The sequence below is a fragment of the Myxocyprinus asiaticus genome, chromosome 35 (genome assembly GCF_019703515.2).
Source record: "Myxocyprinus asiaticus isolate MX2 ecotype Aquarium Trade chromosome 35, UBuf_Myxa_2, whole genome shotgun sequence".
Taxonomy (NCBI): Eukaryota; Metazoa; Chordata; class Actinopteri; order Cypriniformes; family Catostomidae; genus Myxocyprinus; species Myxocyprinus asiaticus.
Genome location: NC_059378.1, coordinates 5,915,554 through 5,929,776, shown reverse-complemented (window position 1 = coordinate 5,929,776; position 14,223 = coordinate 5,915,554). Strand labels below are relative to the sequence as shown.

The 14,223-nt window shown below is 39.0% G+C and overlaps 1 protein-coding gene across 2 annotated transcripts in view; it reads right to left on the bottom strand.

Annotated features, from left to right (window-relative positions):
• Positions 1-14,223, bottom strand: part of ece1 (endothelin converting enzyme 1) — a 41,179-nt gene extending 26,956 nt beyond the window's left edge. The window contains exons 1-2 of one of the 2 annotated variants that reach the window (XM_051672821.1): positions 14,049-14,223; positions 588-674 (exon numbers count right to left, since the gene is read on the bottom strand). In XM_051672821.1, the coding sequence (XP_051528781.1) occupies positions 588-674; positions 14,049-14,051 (90 nt within the window). In that variant the 5' untranslated portion in view covers positions 14,052-14,223. Of the gene's footprint in view, positions 1-587; positions 1,179-14,048 lie in introns of those variants that run through there. The other variant, XM_051672819.1, reaches the window with a different exon arrangement.

Sequence of the window (14,223 nt, the reverse complement as noted above, 5' to 3'; positions counted from 1 at the left end):
AGTGGTCAGTGACTGTATATAACCAATTTGTCAGATATTTTTATGCATAAGATGTCTACATTAAGATTAATTTACTGATCAAAAGGTACTACAGATATGTAACCCTTTCTGTCTAATTATATATTCATTATGTAAATAATTAACTAATATTTAGCCTGTTTATATAGGCCTAGGTCATGCACAATGTCTTATTCCTAAATGGCCATGCACATGTTTTACTTCTCAAAGCTAAAGAAGACCTAACAAATTAAAACATCTGCACTGGACACCTCTGGCAGCTGTAAGGCAAAACTATGAGACTACATTTTGCTAGCATAAATGAATTAAAAAGAAAAAACTAAATTCCTTCTCATCACATTATGTTTTACCTCATACGCAGTGGATATTTGAAAGGAAAAGCATAAGGAAGCAACTTGGGACAATACCCGTGTGTTTCTCAACAGAAGATTTGTTTTTTAAAAAGAATTTGGCTGTTTCAAAGGCACACTGATCTCTAGCTCGATGGATCAGCTTATTAACAATGTCTGGTATCTACTCATTCAAGTTGCAGAGATATCTAATATCATGTTTGAGAAATGATCTCTCACCTGCATGGAAGAGGGGTGGTAGATCCCATCAGAGCCGGTGTCCAACAGCTCCTCTTCATCCAAAGTGGCCCGTTTGTAAGTAGACATCTGAAACGTCAAATGAAGAACAGATTCCCTCAGTGCTTCCATATCCAAATCAAACCTCGAGTGATCACTAGCGTTTCAGCAGTTTTTGGAATCATGGAAATGTTTGTCCTCTTTGGATCCACTGGGAGAAAATTGTGAAGATCCCCAAGGACAAGAGGAAGCTCTCGACTGGGTGTTCTCGGTGTGTGAAAGGGGTTTCCTCCTCATCCCCCACCTCCTGCTTTCACCTCCTTCAAAACCAAATTTCCAACCCCCAAAACATCAGCTACAACTAGGGGATAAGCTCCAAAGCATTGTCAGCTCTGTATACACAACAATCAAGTGTAGGGAGATGTAGAAGCTCTCTTCTCGGCTTTCCTAAGTGCAGACCTCCAAGTTAGGATTCCCAAACGAGGGATCCCTGGGAGTTTTCCCGTCTGCGATACTAGCGTCAGTAAAAAGGCAGGAACTTGTGAAAAACAGGAAGGAGAGAGGACTTGATCAACATACATAAGGGAGAGTGAGAGTGAGCTAGTATACGTTTGTAAGAGAGAGAGAGAGAGAGAGAGAGAGAGAGAGAGAGAGAGATGTGTGCATTCCAGTGTGGTTTCATTTAGAGCTGGGAGGGAATTGTTAAGAGGCGAGTCCCCGCCCTCTTATTCCAACCAATAGGACATTCTAGGCCAAGGGGCGGAGTTCTCTACAAGGCCACTCCCACTGCATGTTCTACAGCTATTTGGGATATAGACATCTATAATGAGATCTCTTTCATATCTAAGTTATTTTTCCTAGACAGCACTGAAATACAAATTAAGACTTTTGCTTAAAGGAAAATTTCGGGTTCAATACAAGTTAAGCTCAATCGAAAGCATGTGTAGCATAATGTTGATTACCACAAAAATTATTTCAACTTGTTCAACTGCCTTATTAAAAAAAAAAAATTAATTCTTCTGTTAAAACTTGTGTATTTTAGCTGTAAAGTTGTATACATTTTCATTTTTACAGTCATTTTAGGGTTTTTGGGTTTACAGCATTACATTGTCATTGCAACGAAGTTGTAAAATTGGATATAACTTTATACAGAAAAGGTTAGTGAGCTATTTTATTACACGGGTCTCTGCAGTACTCAATTCTGATTGATCAATGGCCCCATCTAGTGGTCTGATATTTCACATCAAACACCACACATCCGGGATTAAGGGCGTTTTCACACCTGGCTGGTTTGGAGCATTTTTTTCGGAACCTAATGCGTTTTCTGCCATAGTTCGGTTAGTTTAGGCATACGAACACAGAAATCCCACTCATATCCACTCCAAAACAATCAGTCCGAGATTGCAAACAAACCCTGGAATGGTTTGCTTGTGGGGAGAGTGCAATCCAACCTAACGGACCAACGAACCAAACAATATCCATATAAAAATCATGAACATACTTGCATGTCACTGTATTTCATCATCAAAACGTGGATATAGCCTTTTGGGCGACTATATTAGACATCATTGCACGATTAATATAGGAGCCGTTTTATAATTCACTTTTCAAATCAGAAAATGCAAAAGCAACTATGACGTATAAAAATAATCATGATGTAATTTTACAAATGTTTATTTTCAGTGCAAGGTCTGACTGGAACATGTATTCTGTACCACGTAGTGATGTTTGCATAAGTGTGACATTAAAAATACTCGAAAATGTGAAAGTTTACTTTTTTTTTTTTACAGCGACGTAATTTTAAACCGGTATAACAATGGATGCACTAAATCCTGGAACAGCGCACACCATTCTGACCAATAAGGGGACAATTTGCTCACAAGTGAATTTTATGGACACAAATTTCTACGTGTTGGCATGAGACTTTTTTGGTGGCATAGTTGTTTACTCAGCATAGTTTACTTTAAGCCAAATCTAGATTTTAACAAGGCACGTAAAACAGTTCAGAGCCCGGTCCTCAATCCAAAGAATTGTGAAATATTGCACAACATGGGCAATCCAAACCAATTCACAGTCACACCCAGGACTGCATAGTTAGCCTACTGTATAGAATTTTCTGGCCAGACTTACTTTTCACGACCTCAGAGAGGTTAAACCCTGTCATTTTATGACCCCGACAGGGCAGGAGAGTAACAGATGAGGGAAGTATTGACACACTGTTTCTATTTATTTACAGGAAGCACAAGACTCTTTGGCATTTATAGAAAATGTGGAATTGTGGGCCAGTTTTTTGGTTTGATTTGGAAACTAGACAATCAGAAGCAAGCTGAATGCTTCTTTCATATGATATTTTGTCATTTACAGTACTTTAAGGTTAAAGAATTTACAGCTAAAAGGTCCAAGATTTTTTATTTAATTTCCCCTACCCAACCAACATCAAAATAATTCTGACCATTCAGATGCTTATGGATTCTTTTGCATTATTAAGCAAATGATTTAAGCATACGAAAAAAGTAACAGAAGACAAAAACTAATCACATGTCTTTCTTTATAGCACTTTCCAAAAATAGGCAACAAAATAGGGCTTGAAAAATATATATATTCTTTCTATTTCAACAAAGGTTATTGACGGAAGGTGCTTAAAAGGAATATTCCAGGCTCAATACAAGTTAAGCTCAATTGACAGCATTTGAGGCAAAATGCTGATTAACACGAAAATTTATTTCAATTCGTCCTTTCTTTTCTTTAGAAAAAAGCAAAAATCGAGGTTACAATGAGGCACTTACAATTAATTCCTCTGTTAAAACTTGCGTATTATTTGAGCTGAAAAGGTCGTTTTAGGGTTTATGGAGTTACGTTGTCATGGCAACAAAGCTGTAAAATTGGATAACTAAACAGAAAAGGTTAGTAAGAAATCACGTTAACACACATCTTGTGGCTATACTTCAGTATTTGAGTACTTGAGTATTTTAACGTTTACAGATTTGCCCCATTCACTTCCATTGTTAATGCCTCACTGGAACCCAGATTTTTACAATATTTTTTTTTTAAAGAAAAGGATGGACGAGTCAAAAAATGTTTGTGGTAATCAACATTATGCCAAAAATGCTGTTGGTTGTGCTTAACCTGTATTGAACCTGGAATATTTCTTTAAACAAAACATTTTTTTTTTGTCAAGTATCAGCTGTTTTATTTCCTTATTTTAGGAGCATTGCACTGTTGCCAAAAATTGGAACATGCCTAAATCACAGGGTTGCAGATTTAGACTGAATTACTTATAATTTAAAAAAAAAAAAAATTTGCGGGGGCCCGGGTTGCTCAGCGAGTACTGACGCTGACTCCCACCCCTGGAGTCGCGAGTTCGAATCCAGGGTGTGCAGCCAGGTCTCCTAAGCAACCAAATTGGCCCGGTTGCTAGGGAGGGTAGACCTCACATGGGGTAACCTCCTCGTGGTCGTGATTAGTGGTTCTCGATCTCAGTGGGGAGCGTGATAAGTTGTGCGTGAATCACGGAGAGTAGCATGAGCCTCCACATGCGGAGTCTCCGCGGTGTCATGCACAACGAGCCACGTGATAAGATGCGTGGATTGACGGTCTCAGAAGAGGAGGCAACTAAGACTTGTCCTCCACCACCCGGATTGAGGTGAGTAACTGTGCCACCACGAGGACCTACTATGTAGTGGGAATTGGGCATTCCAAATTGGGAGAAAAGGGATAAAATAAATAAAAATAAATATACACACACACACAGTGCTGTGAAAAAGTATTTGCCCCCTTCCTGATTTCTTCTGTTTTTGTGTATTTTTCATACTAAATTGTTTTCGATCTTCAAACGATATATAACATAAAACAAAGGCAACCTGAGTAAACACAAAATACAGTTTTCAAATATATATTTTGTTTTATTAAATCCAAAAAGTTATCCAACACCTATATCATCCATGTGAAAAACTAACTGGCCCCTTAAACTTAACAGCTGCAACACCCGCAACCAAACGCTCCCGATAACTGGAGATCAGTCCTTCACAACGCTGTGGTGGAATTTTGACCCACTCTTCTTTGCAGAACTGCTTTAGTACAGCCACACTGGAGGGTTTTCAAGCATGAACTGCCCGTTTAAGGTCCTGCCACAGCATCTCAATCAGGTTCAAGTCAGGACTTAGACAAGGACACTCCAAAACTTATTTTGTCTCTTTTGAGCCATTCAGAGATGGACTTACTCCTATGTTGTGGATCATTGTCTAGCTGCATAATTCAGTTGCGCTTGAACTTCAACTCACGGGCTGATGACCGGACGTTCTACTTTAGGTTTCCCTCAATTATTGCAAGTCGCACTGGCCCTGAAGCAGCAAAGCATCCCCACAACATCACACTACCACCACCATGCTTGACCGTAGGTGTGATGTTCTTTTTGTGGAATTCTGTGTTTAATTTACACCAGATGTAACGGGACCCCTGTCTTCAAAACAGTTTCACTTTTGACTCATCAGTCCACAGAACATTCTCCCAAAAGCTTTGAGGATCATCAAGGTGTGTTTTGGCAAATTTTAGATGCGCCTTAAATGTTCTTCTGGATTAGCAGTTGTTTTTGCCTCGCCACTCTTTCATGGATGGCATTTTTGGCCAGTGTCTTTCTGATAGTGGAGTCATGAACAGTGACCTTTATTGATGCGAGGGAGGCCTGCAGTTCCTTGGATGTTGTCCTTGGCTTTTTTTTTTTTTTGACTTCCTGGATGATTTGTCACTGTGTTCTTGGAGGAATTTTGGAAGGTCAGCCACTTCTGGGAAGGTTCACTACTGTGCCAAGTTCTCTCCATTTAGAGATAATGGCTCTCACTGTGGTTCTTTGGAGTCCCTGAGCCTTTGAAATAGCTTTGTAACCCTTCCCGGACTGATGAATTTCTATCACCTTTTTCCTCATCATTTCTGGAATTTCTTTCGACCTTGGCATAGTGTGCTACTGGGTGAGACCTTTTAGCCAACTTCTTGCTGCTGAAAAAGTTCTATTTAGGTGTTGATTTAATTGAACAGGGCTAGCAGTAATCAGGCCTGGGTGTGTCTAGTCCAAATGAACCCCATTATGAATGCAGTTTCATAGATTTGGGGATTTAGTAACAAAGGGAGCAAATACTTTTTCAAACAGTTGGTATTGGATAACTTTTTTGCTTCAATAAATAACATTATCATTTAAAAACTGTATTTTGTTTTTACTCAGATTGCCTTTGTTTTGTGTTCAATTTTGTTTGAATTTTTGAAACAAATTAGTATGAGATTTACACAAAAACAGAAGAAATCAGGATGGGGGCAAACACTTTTACACAGCACTGATTATATATATATATATATTATATATATATATATATATATATATATTTATCCCTTTTCTTTTTACAATAACTTTGGCAAAACAACTGTATGGCCAAGCTTGACAGATACAGTCAATCAATACTACTACAGCTGGGTAAAAATTACTGGGGGATCATAATAGGGGAAAATTATGCATTAACAGGTATTAAAAATAATAATAATAATAATAATGTGACAGACTGATCTCAATGTGAATTCGGCGACATTAGGTCGAAAGTTCTTTAACGAAAAGTCTGTGCTTACCGAAATTCTAATCACTGCCCCCACTGGCCAAAGCTCGAAGTGTTGTTTAATGGATAGGCAGTGTGAGCTCCAGTTTTCAGGAGAAAAGTCCAAAGAGTGGCGCAAAAAGCAAGTCGTATTTTTAAGATGGAAATGACGAAATACAGTCAACAGGAATGCATACCATGTGCTCAATCCCAAACCTTAAGCCTAATTGTTAGTGGAGTGAAAATTTTATTGTAGAGCAAAAATAAAAACTCTGAATCCCGCTCATCATTAAATATGTGAATGCGATTACCAACCTTTCTACAGGAAAAGGTAAACATTTGAATTGATGCAAAAATGTCTGATCAGAGATAGCGCATGTCAGCAACTCGGCTGAATAGGGTCAATGTAATGGTACTGGAACACTTGGTAGCAACATGTCAGTTTCCAATGTGATTGTGTCGAATGGCACCATTTGTACCCTTTTCGTGGAAAGTGCCTCACATTTTAATACACAGTCTTCATATTCAAAGCACACATAGTTATGGTCTGCTGGCAATATTCTATCTACTTTGCATCCAAAGACCAACACATATTTAGACACTTTCCTGGCTGGTCTTTCACAGCAGATGTGCAGTCATATATTGCAAACAGCATGTCAGGGACCGGCAATGACTCTTCCCTTTACATCACTTTACAGTGGCATGACTCACTGAAAGTTTGGCTGGAGGCTCTGAGTCGTTTCTGTTTCCTGTGTCTCAACCATCTGGCGTCCACAGATCGAAGCATATTGCAGGTGTACAGCATAGCCCAAATCAAGCCAAATCCGGCCCGTCAATCATTTTTATCTGGCCCTCCGACTGATCAACATGATCACACAGGAATTTGGCATGTTGTTTCAGAGAGTTCCAGTACCCTAGGATCGGACGCATTATGCAGACTCACTGACAAGCGGCATCTCCTAGCAGATATTTTCGCATCTAATCAAGCATGTTCACCTTCTCTTGTGGCACGACCGGAAGCGTGTTGTGTCAGCAGCGTGAAAGACCCAGGTTACAGTTTGGGTCCAGCATTAAAACCAGGAAGAATTCGTGTTCACATAATCTGTGACAAGCAGGATTTGGAGATTGCATTTTCCCTCTAACATTAATTTTATATTCTACTGATGATTGGGTTTAGGTTTGGGGTTTGAGTTGGGGGGTACAGTTTATAAAATATGCATTCCACTGAATTACATCATGTACAGCTGAAAACAACTTGCTTAAAAGGGTCATGAAATCCTCTTTTTTTTTAATTGTATTACCTTCCCTTAGGTCCACTGATAATGTTAGTAAAGTTTTTTTTGCAACAAAACAGTCACAATTTAGTAATAGATGATTACTTTCCACCCTGTCTCTAGCCCTCTGTCTGTTTTCGCCTCAGCTTCACGTTTAAACTCCAGCGTAAATGGCCACTGTTATGATTGGCTAACATCATGCAGCCCCTCGAAATCAGCCATATTTGAAACTCAATCGAAAGAGAATGAACAAGCTCCACAACATTATAAAACTACATTTCAGGGTTTACACATAACGCACATCCAACACATTGCCAAAGTTAAAGATGTCTGTCTAGTGCATGTTTATATACAAAAAAATTATTAAAAATAGTCCAGATGGGCCCACTTTGGTGTTCAGGAATAGTTAGGCCACACTAGGCCTGTTTGTCCTGCTCTCTCTCTTGGTGTACAAACTGAGCACCAGTGGGCGGGGCCAAGGGTGTGATGATGATGTTAAGTAGGTATTGAAGTTTTTCCACTGTAGAGGCAGTCATGAATTAATGGACCCCTAGTGACATATGGAAATCGTGGAGAAAAAGAACGGAGGTGTTTTTGCAGCTTAATTTCAATAAATGCTTTTATTGCATTGGGGATTAAGTTTTGAGTTCTGAAATATACAGTATGTTTTTATAGAAGAATGACCTCATATGTCAAAATATAAAGGAAAATTTGATTCCTCATGACATGACCCCTTTAACAACTCACTTTCGGCGCCCCTCCATGGACATTACACCCGGAAAATGAAGCTCACACGTGCCCATTCGCCCGACAACAACGTGGCCACTGAGGGCAGTGTTTGGAATTTCAGTGAGCACAGGAAGAATAGACATTTTCTTTTGTTTTTCAGTTTTCTAATTCAAACAATAGCCATAAAATGTTAAAATAATCATTATGTTTTCATTTTCAAAGGAAAGTTTTTCAACCTATTTGTTAGCAGATGTTCATTCCCTAGCCAAGGAATTTACAATCTGACCTTCTACTGAATATCCTTGCCTATTTTATTGCAAATAAACACATGCTAATAAGGGTAGTTTAATAGTCTAGTTTCTTTTCTATTTTTTTTTTTTTTTTTTTAAGATTAAATGTTTGGCCCCCCTCAAGTTATTTCTAGATAATGTGGCCCTTGAAAGAAAGTACACTAGCCCTACATTGATGCTTGTCATGCTTTAGTATTTTTTTAAGCTTATCTAAAATCAATTCCTGCATTTTCCATGCTAAAAATGTATAAAAGATATAAAAAGACAAAATTTTGACCATGTTTCAAATGCTGCCTTTCAGCAGAGCAGTAAACAACAGCTATGCGTCAGTAATTTGCCACTGAAACTGTGAACTGTTCAATTGTTTACAGCACGAAAGCATTTCCCTGGTATGACTAAAGATCATCACCGATCCTCCACCTGGTCATCTAATGGTTAGACAGAGACCTGAAGAGGCCTTCAAGCCATAGTGTCTCACACCCACTGTGAAATTTGGTGGAGGATCGGTGATGACCTGGGGGTGCTTCAGCAAGGCTGGAATCAGGCAGATTGGTCTTTGTGAAAGACGCACGAATCAAGCCATGTACAAGGTTATCCTGGAAGAAAACTTGCTTCCTTCTGCTCTGACAATGTTCCCCAACTCTGAGGATTGTTTTTTCCAGCAGGACAATTCTCCATAACACACAGCGAGGTCAATCAATGTGTGGATGGAGGACCGCCGGATCAAGACCCTGTCATGGCCAGCCCGATCTCCAGACCTGAACCCCATTGAAAACCTCTGGAATGTGATCAAGAGGAAGATGGATGGACACAAGCCATCAAACAAAGCCGAGCTGCTTGAATTTATTAGTGTGTCAGGAGTGGCATAAAGTCACCCAACAGTAATGTGAAAGACTGGTAGAGAGCATGCCAAGACGCATGAAAGCTGTGATTGAAAATCAGGGTTATTCCACCAAATATTGATTTCTGAACTCTTCCTAAGTTAAAACATAAGTATTGTGTTGTTTAGAAATTAATATGGACTTGTTTTCTTTGCATTATTCGAGGTCTGAAAACACAGCATCTTTTTTGTTATTTTGACCAGTTGTCATTTTCTGCAAATAAAATGCTTTAAATAACAATATTTTTATTTGGAATTTGGGAGAAATGTTGTCAGTACTTTACAGAACAAAACAAAATTTCCATTTTACTCAAACACAAACCTATAAATAGTAAATCCAGAGAAACTGGTAATCTTGCAGTGGTCTCTTAATTTTTTCCAGAGATGTGTGTATATAATATATATCATACACACACACACACACAGTTGAAGTCAGAAGTTATATACTTTGGTTGAAGTCATTAAAACTCATTTTTTAACCACTCCACAGATTTCATATTAGCAAACTATAGTTTTGGCAAGTCGTTTAGGACATCTACTTTGTGCATGATACAAGTAATTTTTCCAACAATTGTTTACAGACAGATTGTTTCACTTTTAATTGACTACAATTCTAGTGGGTCAGAAGTTTACATACACCAAGTTAACTGTGTCTTTAAGCAGATTGGAAAATTCCAGAAAATGATGTCAAGCCTTTAGACAATTAGCCAGTTAGCTTCTGATAGGAGGTGTACTGAATTGGAGGTGTACCTGTGGATGTATTTTAAGGCCTACCATCAAACTCAGTGCCTCTTTGCTTGACACCATGGGAAAATCAAAAGAAATCAGCCAAGACCTTAGAAAAAAAATTTAGGACCTCCACAAGTCTGGTTCATCCTTGCAAGCAATATCCAAATGCCTGAAGGTACCACTTTCACCTGTACAAACAACAGTACGCAAGTATAAACACCATGGGCCCACGCAGTCATCATACCACTCAGGAAGGAGACACATTCTGTCTCATAGAGATGAATGTAGTTTGGTGCAAAAAGTGCAAATCAATCCCAGAACAACAGCAAAGGACCTTGTGAAGATGCTGGAGGAAACAGGTAGACAAGTATCTATATCCACAGTAAAATGAGTCCTATATCAACATAACCTGAAAGGCTACTCAGCAAGGAAGAAGCCACTGCTCCAAAATCGCCATAAAAAAGCCAAACTACAGTTTGCAAGTGCACATGGGGACAAAGATTTTACTTTTTGGAGAAATGTCCTTTGGTCTGATGATTTTTTTTTTTAAACTGTTTGGCCTAATGTCCATCGTTATGTTTGGATGAAAAAGGGTGAGGTTTGCAAGCCGAAGAACACCATCCCAACTGTGAAGCATAGGGGTGGCAGCATCATGTTGTTGGGGTGCTTTGCTGCAGGAGGGACTGGTGCACCTCACAAAATAGATGGCATCATGAGGAAGGAAAATAATGTGGATATATTGAAGCAACATCTCCAGTACATCAGCCAGGAAGTTAAAGCTCAGTCACAAATGGGTCTTCCAAATGGACAATGGCCCCAAGCATACCTCCAAAGTTGTGGCAAAATGGCTTAAGGACAACAAAGTCACGGTACTGGAGTGGCCATCACAAAGCCCTGACCTCAATCCGTTAGAATATTTGTGGGCAGAACTGGAAAAGCGTGTGCGAGCAAGGAGGCCTACAAACCTGATTCAGTTACACCAGTTGTGTCTGGAGGATTGGGCCAAAATTCCAGCAACTTATTGTGAGAATCTTGTGGAAGGCTACCCAAAACATTTGAGCCAAGTTAAACAATTTAAAGGCAATGCTACCAAATACTAATAAAGTGTATGTAAACTTCTGACCCACTGGGAATGTGATGAAAGAAATAAAAGCTGAAATAAATCATTCTCTCTACTATTATTCTGACATTTCACATTTTTAAAATAAAGTAGTGATCCTAACCGTCCTAAAACAGGGAATGTTTTCTTCGATTAAATGTCTGGAATTGTGAAAAACTGAGTTTAAATGTATTTGGCTAAGTGGTATGTAAACTTCTGACTTCTGACTTCAACTGTATGTGTGTGTGTGCATACACACAGGTGCATCTCAATAAATTAGAATGTCGTGGAAAAGTTCATTTATTTCAGTAATTCAACTCAAATTGTGAAACTCGTGTATTAAATAAATTCAATGCACACAGACTGAAGTAGTTTAAGTCTTTGGTTCTTTTAATTGTGATGATTTTGGCTCACATTTAACAAAAACCCACCAATTCACTCTCTCAAAAAATTAGAATACATCATAAGACCAATAAAAAAACATTTTTAGTGAATTGTTGGCCTTCTGGAAAGTATGTTCATTTACTGTATATGTACTCAATACTTGGTAGGTGCTCCTTTTTGCTTTAATTAATGCCTCAATTCGGCGTGGCATGGAGGTGATCAGTTTGTGGCACTGCTGAGGTGGTATGGAAGCCCAGGTTTCTTTGACAGTGGCCTTCAGCTCATCTGCATTTTTTGGTCTCTTGTTTCTCATTTTCCTCTTGACAATACCCCATAGATTCTCTATGGGGTTCAGGTCTGGTGAGTTTGCTGGCCAGTCAAGCACACCAACACCATGGTCATTTAACCAACTTTTGGTGCTTTTGGCAGTGTGGGCAGGTGCCAAATCCTGCTGGAAAATGAAATCAGCATCTTTAAAAAGCTGGTCAGCAGAAGGAAGCATGAAGTGCTCCAAAATTTCTTGGTAAATGGGTGCAGTGACTTTGGTTTTCAAAAAACATAATGGACCAACACCAGCAGATGACATTGCACCCCAAATCATCACAGACTGTGGAAGCTTAACACTGGACTTCAAGCAACTAGGGCTATGAGCTTCTCCACCCTTCCTCCAGACTCTAGGACCTTGGTTTCCAAATGAAATACAAAACTTGCTCTCATCTGAAAAGAGGACTTTGGACCACTGGGCAACAGTCCAGTTCTTCTTCTCCTTAGCCCAGGTAAGACGCCTCTGACATTGTCTGTGGTTCAGGAGTGGCTTAACAAGAGGAATACGACAACTGTAGCCAAATTCCTTGACACGTCTGTGTGTGGTGGCTCTTGATGCCTTGACCCCAGCCTCAGTCCATTCCTTGTGAAGTTCACCCAAATTCTTGAATCGATTTTGCTTGACAATCCTCATAAGGCTGCGGTTCTCTCGGTTGGTTGTGCATCTTTTTCTTCCACACTTTTTCCTTCCACTCAACTTTCTGTTAACATGCTTGGATACAGCACTCTGTGAACAGCCAGCTTCTTTGGCAATGAATGTTTGTGGCTTACCCTCCTTGTGAAGGGTGTCAATGATTGTCTTCTGGACAACTGTCAGATCAGCAGTCTTCCCCATGATTGTGTAGCCTAGTGAACCAAACTGAGAGACCATTTTGAAGGCTCAGGAAACCTTTGCAGGTGTTTTGAGTTGATTAGCTGATTGGCATGTCACCATATTCTAATTTGTTGAGATAGTGAATTGGTGGGTTTTTGTTAAATGTGAGCCAAAATCATCACAATTAAAAGAACCAAAGACTTAAAGTACTTCAGTCTGTGTGCATTGAATTTATTTAATACACGAGTTTCACAATTTGAGTTGAATTACTGAAATAAATGAACTTTTCCACGACATTCTAATTTATTGAGATGCACCTGTATATATTGATCAGCCACAACATTAAAACCACCTGCCTAATATAGTGTAGGTCCCCCTCATGCCAAAACAGTGCCAACCCGCATCTCAGAATAGCATTCTGAGATGATATTCTTCTCACCACAATTGTACAGAGTGGTTATCTGAGTTACCATAGACTTTGTCAGTTCGAACCATTCTAGCCATTCTCCGTTGACCTCTCTCATCAACAAGGCGTTTCCATCCACAGAACTGTCGCTCACTGGATGTTTTTTGGTTTTTCCACCATTCGGAGTAAATTCTAGAGACTGTTGTCCGTGAAAATCCCAGGAGATCAGTAGTTACAGAAATACTCAAACCAGCCCGTCTGGCACCAACAATGCTTGTTGACTGAAAGAATTCATAAACGCACATCGATTTGAAAAAAAAAAAAATCTCACATTTTAATGTATACAAAAATATACATTAAAATGTATTTGGGAGCTTGATGATTCAATTAAGTCTATACTTAATGCATGTCATTGCTTGATGCAAACATTTGCACCTTAAGCAATACATACTCATATGAACGTAGAAATGGCATTTTAAATATGCTAGGCCGTGTTTACTATCTTGTTGTACTTGTCACCATAGGGAAAGACTCATGATGAATTCAACTAGGTAATAAGTAACCTGTGTTCAAACTAATGCAGCACACCGGAACATGTTTACTGTAAAATGTCTCAATATCAAAGTATGGAAACAAATAGAAGTGATTATGTATTCACTATGTCTCCCACATGAGGACACATTAATGTACCTACTGTATACTGATTTGTCTTTATGACAGGAAAACTCACATATTTTATCTCTGTGTCTAAACACATTGGCTGAAACTGCTAAAATAGACAGATGACATGACTGTACTAACGTATAAAGTTACATTCATACAGCTCAACCTACCCTGGAGTTTATTTCTAATTCATACTGAATTGTTTATTAGTAACCTAACATACATTGGGCTTCAGCTATGCAATAACAACAAACCAGCAACTTCCTTATTTTTGAGGAAACGTTGAATTTTCTTACCATTGTTTTTGTCTCTCTTTCTTGGGCAACTTTCTCCTTCTGCTTTAATCTATATTTCCCACATATACATTAGTTTGGATGTAGTCAGTGTTCCCTTGTTGACCCGACACAGCGTTCACATGAGAGCAAACTGTCCACTATCAGATACCCGTCGGGATTATAATAGTAACTTTCG